The sequence below is a fragment of the Dinoponera quadriceps genome, unplaced genomic scaffold (genome assembly GCF_001313825.1).
Source record: "Dinoponera quadriceps isolate SergipeBrazil2010 unplaced genomic scaffold, ASM131382v1 scaffold386, whole genome shotgun sequence".
In the NCBI taxonomy this organism is placed as follows: domain Eukaryota; kingdom Metazoa; phylum Arthropoda; class Insecta; order Hymenoptera; family Formicidae; genus Dinoponera; species Dinoponera quadriceps.
In genome coordinates, this window is record NW_014554505.1 from 210274 (window position 1) to 224774 (window position 14501).

General features: G+C 45.0%; 2 protein-coding genes across 2 annotated transcripts in view; one reads left to right on the forward strand and one right to left on the reverse strand.

The window, feature by feature from the left end:
* The window catches only part of LOC106751617 (sphingomyelin phosphodiesterase), an 89105-nt gene that overhangs the window by 17519 nt on the left and 57085 nt on the right, over positions 1–14501 (forward strand). The window lies entirely within an intron of this gene.
* On the reverse strand, positions 2396–11476 carry LOC106751619 (endocuticle structural glycoprotein SgAbd-2-like). Its single transcript, XM_014632578.1, has 3 exons — positions 11282–11476; positions 8061–8227; positions 2396–4860 (listed from the first exon to the last, which is right to left on the reverse strand). The coding sequence occupies exons 1-3, from the start codon at positions 11291–11293 to the stop codon at positions 4593–4595; spliced, it is 447 nt and encodes a 148-aa protein (XP_014488064.1). The 5' UTR covers positions 11294–11476; the 3' UTR covers positions 2396–4592.

Genomic DNA, 14501 nt, shown 5'->3' on the forward strand with positions numbered 1-14501 from the left:
GAGGCGGCAGATCCGAGGAATCGCGGGTCCGTGAATTTACGAGCGACCTGCCTCGTAATCTCCAACCCTTATCGAGCCATAGAAAGTTCCGGAGAGCCGCTAAATTCGATGCCCCGTCATTTCCATCTCGCGGATAAATGGAGGATCCTCGAGAGATGCGCTCGTTCGCTCGTTCGTTCGCTCGCTCACGCGGTCTCGCGCTCGTTCGCTCGCTCGCGCGTTGTGCAACGGACAGGAGACCGATGATTTGCTTTCACTGACTCACCTTTAACATGATATTACGATTACCATTAACATTAATCCGGGTGGCATTTCCATGGCCGGTCCGCCTAAAATTTCGCGTCCGCGCGCTCGCTCGCTCGTTCCCTCGTTCACGCGCGTCCACAGCCGTCGCGAGCGCGTTAAACGGCCGTTTACCGGCCGCGAACGACCACGGGGCGGGACAGGATTTTAATTAACGGTTGCTAGAACCAGCGTCCTTTAGCGGGATACGTACTCGACGGTCGGGATGATCGCGAAGCCCGACGGCCGATAAACGAATATGCGCGATCGCTCGGCGCGATAATCGCGTTAGAGAAAGAAAGACACGTGTGCGAACACCGATAGAAAATTATGGTTAGTTTCGGCGCAAAACTTATTTTATAGTAGCAGCAACATGCGTATAAAATTATTATCATTGATATTATAGTAACGTTAGAAAAATGGTTCTTCCGACTACTTTGTGGTTAAAGGGTACACTAAGAAATCCATTTAGTTGACAGCGATAAAATTTAGTTCGCACGACCAGATTATTTTGCTGTCCATATGTCCAACAAATAGCAATTAATACTCTTAACAAATCTTTTCTCTGTCTAAACAAATTTTTTTATTTTTCCTCTAGTAACCAACAATTTGCTGCATCAGCAAAATATTTTTCTTCTTGTGGACAAACAAATGTTTTAGTTGTGAGAATCAAAGATTCGGTTCTCTGGAACGAAAATGTAAAAAGTGTTGTTCAGAGAACCAAATTTTGATTCTCGCGAAACATTGGTTTGCCTATATCCAGCGAAAAATTTGGTTTGGAGTCAACTAAATGAGTTTCTCAGTGCATGTTTGACGCCGAAACTAATTATAATTTTCTACCAGTGAGCAATAAAATATCGCCGTATCGGGCAATAAAATGTGTTATACGACACTTCCAACGGCGCAGACGGGACCCTCACTGCGGAAAGCCGTTTGAAAGCTACCTTCGCGCGTCCGTCTCGGCCGCGACCAAATTATCGTGTGAACTTGATCATTCGATATCGCGAACCTCACAACAATTTAAACGTGTAACAAGCTCGTAATATCTCAAGAGGCGTACACATTTCCCGACGGTAACGTCGCGAGGTCGAGCCGCGTTTGACGGGTCAATCATAAGTGCACCAAGAAACGGCTACCTCATAATGGCACGCTCGCGTGGAAGCGATTCAAGCTTATTCCGTTGATTGCTCTACTCGCTCGTTTACTCAAACGCGCGTTTCGCTCAGTCACAATGACCAGCCGAGATCTTGTGATCAACTGGCATCGCATGCCGACTGAAATTCCTAGTGCAGTCTCCCGAAAAAGATTATTATCAAGACGGTCGCAAGTAGATAGCCAGATAGGTGCGACAGGTGTTGCGTAGTTTCGAAAGTCTCTCTCTCTCTCTCTCTCTCTTTCTCTTTCTCTCTCCCTTTCTATTTCAGTTTCAAACCAAGCAAGAAGCTTTGTCGGGATGGTCAAGAAAGAGAGAAAGGCGTATTCGTCGAAATTAATTTCGAAACAGTCTGCCTCCGGTCTTTCTCACTTCTCGCCAAATTCTGACGTAACAGATTGAGCAATCGGCCCATGTAACGTGACCAGATCGCGCGGCATCCTTATGCAAACAAATCACTGAAAATCACCGGACGACTCTGAGTTCGCCGCGTGTAATCCGGAAAAATGACCGGGCGATCTATCGGACGCGTAACTCATCCTAACGTGCCACACGTGGAGAGTCGCACGATTGCGCTTTCCGCGATGCGCCACAAGTTAACGCTATTCACAAAAGACAAGAGGTGAGCGCGCGCGTCTGCGGAGTTTCAACATTTATCGCAGCGGGCGATAATAATGAATGCCGGAATAAATTAATCGCCGTTATAACTTATCGTAACTAGGTGTTATTATTGCTAAATGGAGTTGTCCGTCTACCAAAATAATTTATTGCCGACGATCGCGCATGCGACTCATTCGTGCTGAAAAAAAGAAAAAAAATAAACGCATCGCCAAGGACGCGGGTAACGAACGAGTCCTTAATTAATGGCGCATCGCCGTGGCGCGTGGTGAATAGTAATAATAGGCACGTAATTATGATACTGAGAATATATATATATATATATATATATATAGACGCGGATACGCATGCGCAATTAAACGATTTAATGAGGGTAGCCATAGCATGATATAAGTACAATAGAGCACAATGTGATATGACATATTGTCGCCCAGATCCATCCTGCTCGCTCTCGTCAGCTCCGCCAGTTTTTCGCCGACGAAGCGCGGAGAAAGTGGAAGCGCCAGACGGTAATCGATACGCAGGATACGCAGGACCTCGACCGCGTCAGTAGACGGGTGGTCTCTTCGTGTTAGGTTCGATAATGCGAAGCGCACGTTACACTTCGTGGCGGATCTTTCGAGGGACGCGGAATGTCGTCGGTTAATCGGTTAACCCTAAACAGCGCAACGGAATCCTGACAGATCCTTCCTTCAATTCGTTGTATTTCTTGTCGAGGAATCGTCCTCTCTTTCTCTCTCGCCTTAAGTAAAATCGCGTACAGAAGAAGAATCGTTTTCTTAAGCTAAGCGTAACAACCTATACGGTAAAGATAATACAGTGATAATACGATGAATTTTTTCTGGCACTTCGTTCTCTTCGCCGCTGAAAACGTGAAATTATCCCTCTTTGTTTCCCTTTCCCTTTCTTCTCTAATTACAGGTCTGTTCTTTTACGCTGAACTGACTGCACCAGCTTGTACTAGTTCTCTCCTTCCCGTTCTTCCAACCAAGCCTTAGCTGTATATTTGTCTCTCTTTAAGTTCTATAAGTGTACATTAATTCAGTGGAAAAGAACAGCCGCGCAGGGCTCTGTCAGTTTTGTGGTTTTACGTGAGTCGAGTGTTTCATATTCCGTTTAGGGTTAAGGCACGTTCAGGCGACGAGTGAAATCGTCAAGGACGAGCGCGGGTAACGATGTTTCCGTTTAATTACGCGCGCGATAAGCTCACCGCCTCAATCATTAAAAACGCGTTGTAATTATTTCTCCGTTTCCCTTTTTTCCTTCCTTTTCGCGAGTCGGCGTAATGATTAGAACGTAATTGATTAGAACTCCGTTTCGCAGTCGAAGTCGTCGTCATCGTCGCGGCTGAAGAAACAGCTAAACCCGCAAATTGCACCGTCCCGGACAACCGTCCCGCGATGTATCGCCGATGTATCCCTCTCGAGCATGGCCGAGCGGTTTTGCGTAATTCATAATTAAGATGCTATCGTGTCGTATTATATAATAACGCTGAACTTCATCGAACACGCGGCTGCGAGCGTTCGGCTCTCTGTGCGCAATCTACAATAATTCTATCCCCGACGCGTATTTTATTTCGTTTCTCGAGTCGTATTTATTATAAGTTACAGGCATCCTCGGAACGCGTTTACGGCCTCTCCTGTCGCGCCTCAATCGCGATTTCTTCAAATATCAACGCGGGGCGAATGCCGCGTTGATCGACGATCTCCGTATTGCGCCAATACGTTTTACGTTTGAGCCGAGGAACACGGATTCTTCTTCTCGGAGTGCCGCGTGAATCTCTTGGCGACTCGCGACCGCGTCTGTCCGTTGAAAATTTCAGCAACCGCGATTTGTAGCTTTTCCCTTCCCACTCGCACCGCTCGATCTTACGTCGTCTCGCCCGATCGTGCCTGGTCTTCCTCGCATAAAGCAAACACTAGAACTCCCCGACGAGCTTCTCGCGGAGACGGTCGTGGAACGATCGCCGGCCCGTCGACGAGCGCGATCGTCGATCTCCGGAAACGCCTCATCCTGAGCCGAAATTTTAGTCCTAGTTTAAGTCTAATTTGGTTCTACATTAAATGTTCAAGGGTCTTCTATTGCTCTACTCTGGCGCTGCAATTGAGGAAGTTATTGCCGTTTTCTCCACTTGAAAATTTAATATGAAATTGAAATTTACATTCTGGAGGATTAAATTCGCTTTGTAGCTCTAAAGGAACATTTATTGTGTTCCTTTGATAGTACATGTGGAAACATATTTCCGTTTTCTCCACTTGAAGACTTGATGTAGAAGTTAAAATTTCGACTCGGGATCGGCGAAGAAAACGCGAAAACGACATCTCACATTTCTTCCGCGGATAAGCTTTGACGTTTATTCCCGTGATCGATAGCCAGCGAGGTCGAATCACAATTCGCTCTTGAAAAATCCCTCGAAGACGAGAGATGTCCGTCCATATCCGGAAAATATGTGAAGACGACTGTCAGCGTCGACCGGACGGCCGCGTCCGTCCACGTCGCTACGTCGAAGCGTCGGGTAGTTCTAGCGTAGACTCGAGGTCTAATATCTTCTGTAGGGTTCCTCCTCTTCGGGGTGAGCCGCGTTGTGTGCCAAAGCGCGTTGTATCGCTACCGGTATCGGCGGCGGTGTCGGCAGGTGGGCGCCGTTCGCCAAGAAGCCATTCTCGTCGGCCGTGTAAGTCACCAGGATCGGCGTGCCATCCGGAGCAGTGTAACTGAACTGACCTCTGACCGCCTCGATCTGGTTCGGCCCGATGTTCTTCGGCTGACCCGTCTCCGCCACGGAAATGCCATTCTCCGTGTCGTAGCTGTAAAAGGGAGGTTACCGTTTAGTGCGATCTCCGATGGCGGATAAAACGGAAATAGAATGGAGATTTTATTGTGAGAAAAAAAGGAAATAAAAGAGATCATTTTAATGTATCCCGGTAGACGCCAATAGTGACACTACAATAATATTGTTTCCTACTCAACAGTGTAACTGTTACACACAACGCATGTTATATTCCACTTACATTGTTAAGTGAGAAATTATAACACTGATGTAACGTTATTGACTAACAATAACGTTACATCAGTGTTATAATTTCTCACTTAACAATGTAAGTTCCTGGTGACTTACACGGCCGACGAGAATGGCTTTACTAGAGTTTGATTTCCCTCGGAGAAAAATTGTATCGGGGGTCATCGTTCGTGATCTTCAAACTGCGATATCTTAATGATATTTTAATAATTCAGCTTCTCTGAAGATACTGACACACGTTTAGATTTGTTGATTTTTTTGTAAATTCAAACATTGTCGACAAAAATATAATGAACATTTCTGTGATTAAATGTTCGCCACAAAATTCCGGCAACAGGAAAAAAAAGAATCGCGTGATATGATTGACAGATGTTGTATTTGTCACTCAGAAATGAAATCAATTTCTTCCGACTTTAATGAATTCGTCCCTGAAGAGGTCAATCAAATCAGGACTCTGATAAAGTAACCGATCCAAAGTAACATCCGCTTCTCAAATGAACACCGATGTCGCATTATTTCGAAATCAATTACAAATAAATTATTCGATATTAGAATTCGGACGTCCGCCGAGAAAGAGTGATTGCCGAAAGCGCGCCTTCCTTCACGAGATCTGCCAAGATCGCGAGCTTCATTAAATCATTCGTCGAATCGGAACGGCAATCTCGTCCCTGCGATTAGCATATTCCCATGGCACCCGCTTTTCCATCGAGTTTCTCGCTACGCTCGCGGGGAAAACCAGTCGGAGGAAAGTGTTGACGCCACCTTCGAGCTGTTAGGTGGAGCCTGGCCGAGTCACCGCGTCTCAGAGACAGGTGTCACGGGAGGGGCCCGAGTTAGGCGCGAGCTTGAGAGCACTGAGGATGGGTAAGGAAGGTGAGCGTGTAGGCAGGCAGGCAGGCAGGTAGGTCGATTGTAATTGTTCGATTGCGCAATGCGCTATTGCGAACTGCGCAGCCGAGTGGCGCGTACGATTAACATCAAAGCCAATTAGGTATCCTTCCCTTGGCCGGCCGGTCGGTCGGCCAGCCATCCGTCCTGCACGGAGGGTCCACGCTTTTCCCGAAGACTGATCACCTTAAGTAACGCCTGTTAAGTCATTGGGCGGTTTGACCCGCATCCGAAGGCCCGTGACCTCGGCCACGCCCGATTGATCATGTCGAATGATACGTCTCGCGAGTTGTACAGAGTCACGGTTGGAGAGCAAAGCGAGACAATCGGTCGTTACTGAGTTATGAATGGTCGGTAACTACCGGGATATTTGCAAGGCGAGGACTACTGAATTGAATGGCGGATTCAATTAGCCGGAAAGCGAGTGTCAATGGCGCGATGGAGCGAGAGTGTCGCAACGATGTAATCGCGGGTTTCTAATTCCAAGTTGTCGATGTCGCGCCCGACAGGATCGCGTTTTAAATATCACGCCGCGGGCTGATGAGTCGTCGCATCTCATCCGACAGATAATTCGATAATCGCCGACCCGCCGCGCGGTATCTGGCTAATTACAGCGGATCATGCGATCTGCGTTAGAAAGCCAGAACAGGGCGAAGATATTTCGTCACCGACACCGCGGACGTGGTCGACTTTTCTCGGCGTCTTTCGCGCAGAATTTCACATAATGACCGGTGTGCGTCTCGTCCGTACGAAGACCGATAATTATCCGATAATGTAAGATAATATTCAGGCTGGTCGCGAGACTAACGTAATCATTATTGACGCTTATATTTTGCGCAGAATGCCGCAGAAATTTCACATTATGTCACAAGCCCGTGATAATTGAACATTATAACACCGCGAACGCGACCGGCTCTTCCCCGTCATCCACTTGAACGAATGAGCGGAGAAGTCAGAGGAGTGGCGAAATTTCTTCAAAGCAGTTAACCGAACATGAGTTTTAACCTCGAGTGTACAATCGTCATTGTCTCACAAATTGGGACACTACAGACGAAGTCGCGATTATTTGTGATCAAATACGGCGTAAAAGAGATTAGCTTGAAATTAGTAATTCCGTTGCTTCTTTGAATGAACGAGAAAATTAGCCAATTCCTAACCAGAGATTCTTTTAGAAGATTGCTCTGACATTATATACCTGCGAAGACATTGCACTCGCGGTGCACGTGCGATTTGTGGGCGCACGCGAACCCGCAAATCCTCGCTCAGTATGCCTAATTACGGTAAATCGAGCATACCGTATTCGGTAGCTTCCGAACGACTATGTATGACTGTCGGCCTTGGCGGTGGTTAAAATTTTCTTTTTCTTCATCCGAGTGCGCCGCTCTCATGTCGAAAGAGAGAGAGAGAGAGACAGAGAGAGAGGGACTCGAAAATTGCACGGTGGGCGGGTAATAAAATAATCACGAGCCGGCTAACGAAAGTTACACAAGAGCAAGATAGACATAATTGCGATGTTCGATTTCCTTTTTCGGGCAGTAAAAGGATGTCGACACCGTTAGGATCGAAAAATCGCGGCGCAAACAATGCTTATATGGACTCACATCACCGGTAACCGATGCAACGCATCCCACATCCTTTCAGACGATCGTATCGCGACTCCTCTCGATCAATTGCACGTCATCCTTAGCGTAATGTGCTTCCGGAAGTACGGTTTAGTCATCCTTCATCGTATTTAAATTGAACTTGCGCGATTTATGGGAATATGGGAATTTCGCGCGCGAGCTCGCTGTCATCAGCGGTTTCGTGCGTTTCCGGTGCATTAACTGCGGTGCATTTCCCGCCCGTTAATCGCCTCTCGTTCCCGTCGAAGACGCGAGACGGGAGAAGAAAAAGAGCGGCGATCACGCCGAGCGTGTTAACTTTGCGATTACATCGGCCGAATGGCGCGAGCCGAGTGTTTTCATACTTCTCGAGGGCAACCGCGATCCCTCGAGCGTGTCGAGATCGCGCCGCGAGGAAACGTACGAACGCCTCGGCGCTATGCCTTATCGTGCCACTGTTCGGCACGTTCCAGGACGAGAGACGGAAGGACGATCTCACCTGTAGGAGTACGATCCGTCCGGCGAGGAGTCTTGCGTCTGTCGCAGTATGGCGTAGAAAGGCCGGCCGTAGTAGTTGGGATTGTAATATTGCGTCGGTTGTGGATACGGGGTCGTAAACCTATTGAACTGGGCGCACGCCATCGTCGTCAGACCGAGCAGCAGTATCTGCGAAATGATCGTTAAAATTACGCAACACTCGCGAAAATTCGCCCAAGCGTCCGGCGAGAGTTTACGAGCCCAACGTGGCGCCAGTGACACGACAATTTCTTTCGACACTCATACAAACGACATTATTATCATCTTTAATTAGCAGCTGATCGTTCAGTGCGTGTGGCTTTTACATCGCGGGGATAAATAATTTTGGTGTCGCAACGAAACCATCGTTGTGCTACTGCATATTCGTTACGACAGCAATAAAATTTAATTTGCATAACCAAATTAGTGAATTGTTCGTAATTAGAACGGAAACAGTTTTATTGCTAAGATAGAAAATATTCTCCTGAGTCTGTCCTTAAGACACGTTAATTTGTTGTTAAAACAAAATAGTGTTTTGCTACATTTACTAATTTATTCTTGCAGCAAAATAATGTGTAGAAACAGTAGAAGTATAATCGATAAAATAATCTAGCGAATGGCAATAAGTATTCTTAACAATGGCAATAAATATTCTTAACAAATCGTTCTGCTGTCTATATAATAATAGAAAGATTTTGTTGCGACAGTATAAAATTCGCTGTGGTTTTCATATTTTTCCCCGCGCACATATCAACAATTTTATTATATTATTCACGTGTCTACATATTACTTATATATGTTATTATCCTTCGTCGAAAATTAATTAAACTCTATAATTCTTTAGCTTCCTAATTTTTCGATCAAGTAAAATATCTGAATTATTATATGAGTCGTTTATTTTGAAAATGATGTATTCAATTTTGGAAAAAAATTCATCGTTCTGCTTATGAATTCATGCGAATTTTTTCGAAGAAAACAAAATTTTTTCTTACTAAAAAATTGATTTATACTACTTTTAAAGAAAAGAAACCACGTACCTCTTGTGAAAAATACGGCATAAATCTTATTCCTGAGCCAAGAAACCTCTTTAGGTTTCTCGGCTGAAGAATAAGATTTATGCCGTACTCTTCATAGGAATATCGTCATCCTCGCGCGCTACATTTACATATTACCTAAGACATCGCACGTAATTGTTTTTCTTATACTACAGACACTTATGTTACAGAAGAGCCAAGATTATTATTACGCGAAACGCGATCCCGACTTGAAGGCTCCTCTTAAGATATATTTCAGCGCTATTTGGTATTACGGGTTAGCACGACGAACGCTGGAAGATCCAGCGAGAGTCAGGAGGATTATATAACCTTGCGTATTACTCATGCAAAAGGGCCGGTTGGATAGCTAGGTAGGTAGGTAGGTTGAAACGGGTAGGCAGTTTGGAACGCAGAAAAATTTCGATTCTCCGTGAGCCAGCGCGGTTATGAATAATTGTACGTATCCCGTGCGTCATAATCTTCGTCTCACGCTCGTCGAGTCTTCCTCCATTGTGTGTCGACAGCCGGGAATCGAATGATTTCCACAACGCGCAATACTTTCCGTGCGCGAGCGAGTGCAAACAAACGAGCGAGAGAGAAAGATATAATTAATAACGAGAGCGCAGGATCACCGCGCGATCTATGCCCGAGTGGGAAAAATGTCGCGCGTTCAGCGATCGTTCGATCATCCGTCGCGTTCGCACGATGTGCATTATTGCGCCGGGCGGAGATGTTTACGCGACGATGCGGAATCACGCAATATATACGCGATATCGCGATAGCGCTCGCAATTATAATGAACGATCCTAATCGTCGTCATTCTTCCGAGAATATTACGGTCGCCGTGTTCGTGCGCGTCGAACGGAAATGACGAAATTAACTCACCGATAAAATCGCCCCCGCTGCGCGATACGTCCCCGTACACGTAGAAGCGAGTGCGCTGTGGATGCGCTAATAAAATGCGAATTTTGATAAGTTCGTACGAAGCACGCTCGATTGAATAACCGCGACCCATCGGCTCAGTCGTGTCAAGCCCTCCACGGCAACCGGGTCATCGTGGCGATCTCGTGAGATCTCTCCGCATCCAATTGTCGCCGATTTCTTCACCGCGCTCCCGATCGCGAGATCTGAATTCCGGTTTAATAAGACGACAAAGAGTAAAAGAACGGCACAAACTGTCGATCATCCGTCGTATCGTGTGTTTATTATATGCAGCGCGTGTCGTAAAATCTACCCGAGGTTATTATCGATTTATCGCGTTTAGCCGATTTCCGGTCAGGTATAGAAGCAACCTTCAATGTTAACATTCGCTTCGATTTCTTCGCCGACACTAATTAGCGAGGTAATTAGTCTAATTGCGAGCAGAGCGATACGAAGCAAAATCTCGCTTCGACGCACTGAGAGAAAAAAATATCTGAAAAATAAAAATTATTTATTCGGTGGGTACTAATAACATATTTACTAACACTAGTATACATATTTTTGTACTGAGAAAAAAATTTATTTAATTGAGAAAATATATACAGAAAAAAGTGCTAGATTTAAATTAATAATTACTCCAATATTTTTTGGCAAATTTTTACTTCAATGTAGGAAAAAATGCTATATTCTAGTAATATATATATTTGATACTTGATCCAAGTAAAATTTATTTAACCAAAATAAAAATTTGCTGAGGAGTATTAATTATTTACTTGAATAATATTTCCTTTTCTGTGTATATTTTCTTAAACCTGTAGCTTTTCATAGGAGCAATTGTTGATTCTATATAAATAAAATAGATTTAAATATATATGTTATTAGTACCTATCGAATAAATATTTTTTATTCTTTATTTTTTTCCCAGTGTATAATTTTTTTAAATTTTAAAAATTTCATCAATTTTCCTTGCAAAGGATCATTTCTTTTTCACATTAATTACGATAAAAATTTTCCCGACGTAACATTTGCTTGGGATGAAAAAATGAAAAAGTGAAGCAACCAAAATTTTAATCGAAAGCCGATGCGTCGATGTAATCGAGACTACGAATTAGTGAATCATGGCGAATTGAAAGAATTTAGGGAACATTGTGCGATCAGACGAAGCTATCGGTACTCTGTACGTCTAAGCGATCGAAAGAAACGCGAATTGCCGAAACGCGCGGATCAGGTCGGGGTCGTTTACACTCACGAGGGTCTTCATAGTGACGCCGTATTCCGGAGCAGAAAGCCGGGCGACTCTCGGTGTACTTCTTGTTTCTTTTCTTATCGGCGGCGTGCACACGTGAGTGCCAGCGAATATCACACTGTCGAGGCGCACTCGGATCTCCCGAAAAGCCACGTACGAGACTCTCTTGCTAACTGCAGATAGAGGTACGGTCTTAGGTGGGTCACGGTGAGGCTTTATAGTCGCCGAGACGCTCTGCTTGTGCCCCCTTTTTGCCCCGCCATCGTTTTCCGCAGGTTGAAGGGGAGAATAAATCTTGGGAGCACTCGCGTAATACCGCGCTAAAGGGTGGTGGATGTGGCCGGGGCTTTCTGATTAGACGGTAGGTGGCAACCAGTGGTCCCCCTCGCGTGGCATACTCGCCTTGTGTATTTGTATGTGTGTGTGTGTGTGTGTGTGTGTGTGTGCGTATTTCTTGGTGCATCCGCGTGCGCATCTATGCCCACGTATCGCGATCCTTCGTGTGAACGTGTGCGTTCGTCACGTACTAACTCGTTAGAATACGCACACGGGCGCACCGTTGCACCGGCGGACTAGGTATGGACCACAAAGTAGCTATGGGCCCCTGAAGAATACCGTAAAAATGTACCATCGCTGGAAAACGAGAGATTAAAATTATGGTGCACACTTCTCGCAACTCTTTCTCTCCCGCTCTGAACAGTGTTACTCAAACGAGAACCGCGGAGATTGCAAAATATTTTGAAATATCTATTCCTAAAGCAAGATTTCAGTTCTACATTATTAAGTCTATTTAGTTTTACATCAAGTTTCCGAAGGCCCTCTATTTCGCTCCCTTTAATGCCACAAGTGGGAAGTTACTTCCATTTTCTCCACTTAAAGATTTAATGTAGAATTTAAAATTTTCCTTCGGGAAGTCTAAATTCCTTTTGTCAGCATTAAAGAAACATTATCAGTGCTCCTCGACGAGAAGTTACTTCCGTTTTCTCCACTTGAAGATTTAATATAGAATTAAATAGAATTAAGTAGACTCAACGTAGGATTAAAATTTTGAATCGAGTATTTACTGGGAAAAAAATTTATATTGATTAATTTTCCAATTATAGTTTTGAAAGTTCGGAAAAAAATCTGTGTTTTTCCCATTTTTCCGCGAATTTCTCGAGGGTGGAAAAATTCGGGTTAGACAAATTTACGTGTGTTCGATTAAAACTTGTCACGTTTACCTCTTTCCCCGAAGAAGGTAAGAAATCGAGGAAATCCCCGGGAAAATTTGGAAAATCGGTTTTTTCCGAGCTTTAAAGACTACATCTTCGACTTTTAAGATAGCGAGAGACTGAGAATCGGGTCCAGAATTGGCGGGCAGGTCGATTAGGCGAATCGCAGAATAAAATAGCTCGTATTAAACTTTGAACGTCGGCCATCATCTGCACGTGTCATTCGCAATTCAACCACCCAGCCCCGGCATGGGCCTTCTAATGTATGTTAAACACGCGCACGTAATATGTCGCATAGCCGTTACTTATGTCTCACGCTGGCATTACGCTTTTTCCCGTGATTCTTATGCGCCTCGCGCGTATATCGTTCGCATCGCTTGGAGGTCGGGACACTTAAGCGCGTGCCATTCTGTATGAATTGAACCAACAACGTGCGTATTAGAGCGTTTTTTCTCTTTCTTTCGACATGCGAGACACTCGCGCGACGACTATTTATCGTTCTCGCGTGATCGCGGCCACCACAAGTGTACTTACTATTATACGAAAAAGTGCTTGCGATTTTCACGCTTGATCGCGTGTTTCCTCGTTTAACGAACGACGCATCCGCGTCGCTGTCGTTCTCGTTTGTCGTCGACGCGCTCGCTTTTATTTCGAACTCGTGTAGCGAAAGGCGCGGGACAACGCGTGAATGAAATTAAAATTCGCTAACATATCGCGGTACCACCCTCTTGTGAAACTTTCTTGAATTTACAGCGCTATCGCGATCCCGCGATCGACTTTTGCATCCAATCGAGACATACTCGGCACTTCGACATTTGCATCTCGCGCGAATCCCGTCGATTTTTCGTGGAATCATCCCTCCAGCGTTGTCCGTGCCGCATCCGTGTGCTTTCATACGCCTTACACGCGCGCGCGACGGAGCTGCGCGATGAGATCGAGCTTAACGACGATGCGAGCTCGTCGTCGGGAGACCCGTCATTACCCTCGTGCGCGCGCGCGTCTCGTAACGTCTCGTAACGCCGCCGCGGGATTCAGATCGCCGTCGGATTCGCCACGGATCATCGCAGGGCGTATTCCTTTCACTGCACCGAGCGATGCAACGCGATTCGCCGCGCCGCGCATCGCCGATCCTTGCGACATACCCCGGCCGGAACACTGGCGCATCCTCGTCCTCTGGGCGAAATCGGGATGTCGTGAAACAGCCCGCGACTTCATCCCTCGTTATGTTACATACTTTCCTGTATATTAAAAAGAACTTTCTCGATCCGCACTCCGTTACTCTCAGGGCTGCATCTCCGTCCCTTGGTCCTCGATTCGCGATGTCGCAACCGTCTTCGGGCGTCCTGCTGTTATCTTTTCATATATTTCGCACGGAAAATACAAGGGTACCTGCATTGAGAAAAAATACCTAATCATCGAATAGTAAAGTGGATTTTCAATGTATTCAGGAAAATGAGATCGGTTTCCACTCCATGTTTTGTTTTGTTCATTTTTCATATAGTCAATGTACAAAATGGGCAAACGAAATAAATAATAATGTAAAACACTCCTTAAGAAGAGAAACAGCGTATGTAAACTGCAAAATAAACGTAGCCGCAGTTAATCTGATCCTACCTTATTATTAGAGGGTCAAACATTTATTTATAGGATATAAAATTTATTTCACAGAAATAAGGTTTATTCTTATGAAATCAACCTTCTCTCTCTCTCTCTCTCTCTCTCTCTCTCTCTCTCTCTCTCTCTCTCNTCTTTCTGTAAAATATACTTTATATCTTACAAATAAATTTTTAATTATTTTTTCTCAATGCGAAGTGAGTCTCCAACATTCGAAAAAAATGAACACTTTCTATATACATATATGTATATTTTAAATAACTTCTAAATTTTTTAGAGAGGTGTATAAATGAGAACTCAAAATGCGCAAACGGTGAGCAATCGAATGAGATGTAGAAAGTGTCTTTTCTCCGGATGTCGGGGGGCTAACTTAACACATGTTACAAAGATGTTACCCG

Bases quoted from the DNA above. Each gene is read 5' to 3' on its own strand.
- LOC106751619 (XM_014632578.1), bottom strand. The intron at 4,861-8,060 runs GTGAGATCGTCC...TCCCTTTTACAG, and splicing joins GACGGATCGTACTCCTACAG to CTACGACACGGAGAATGGCA.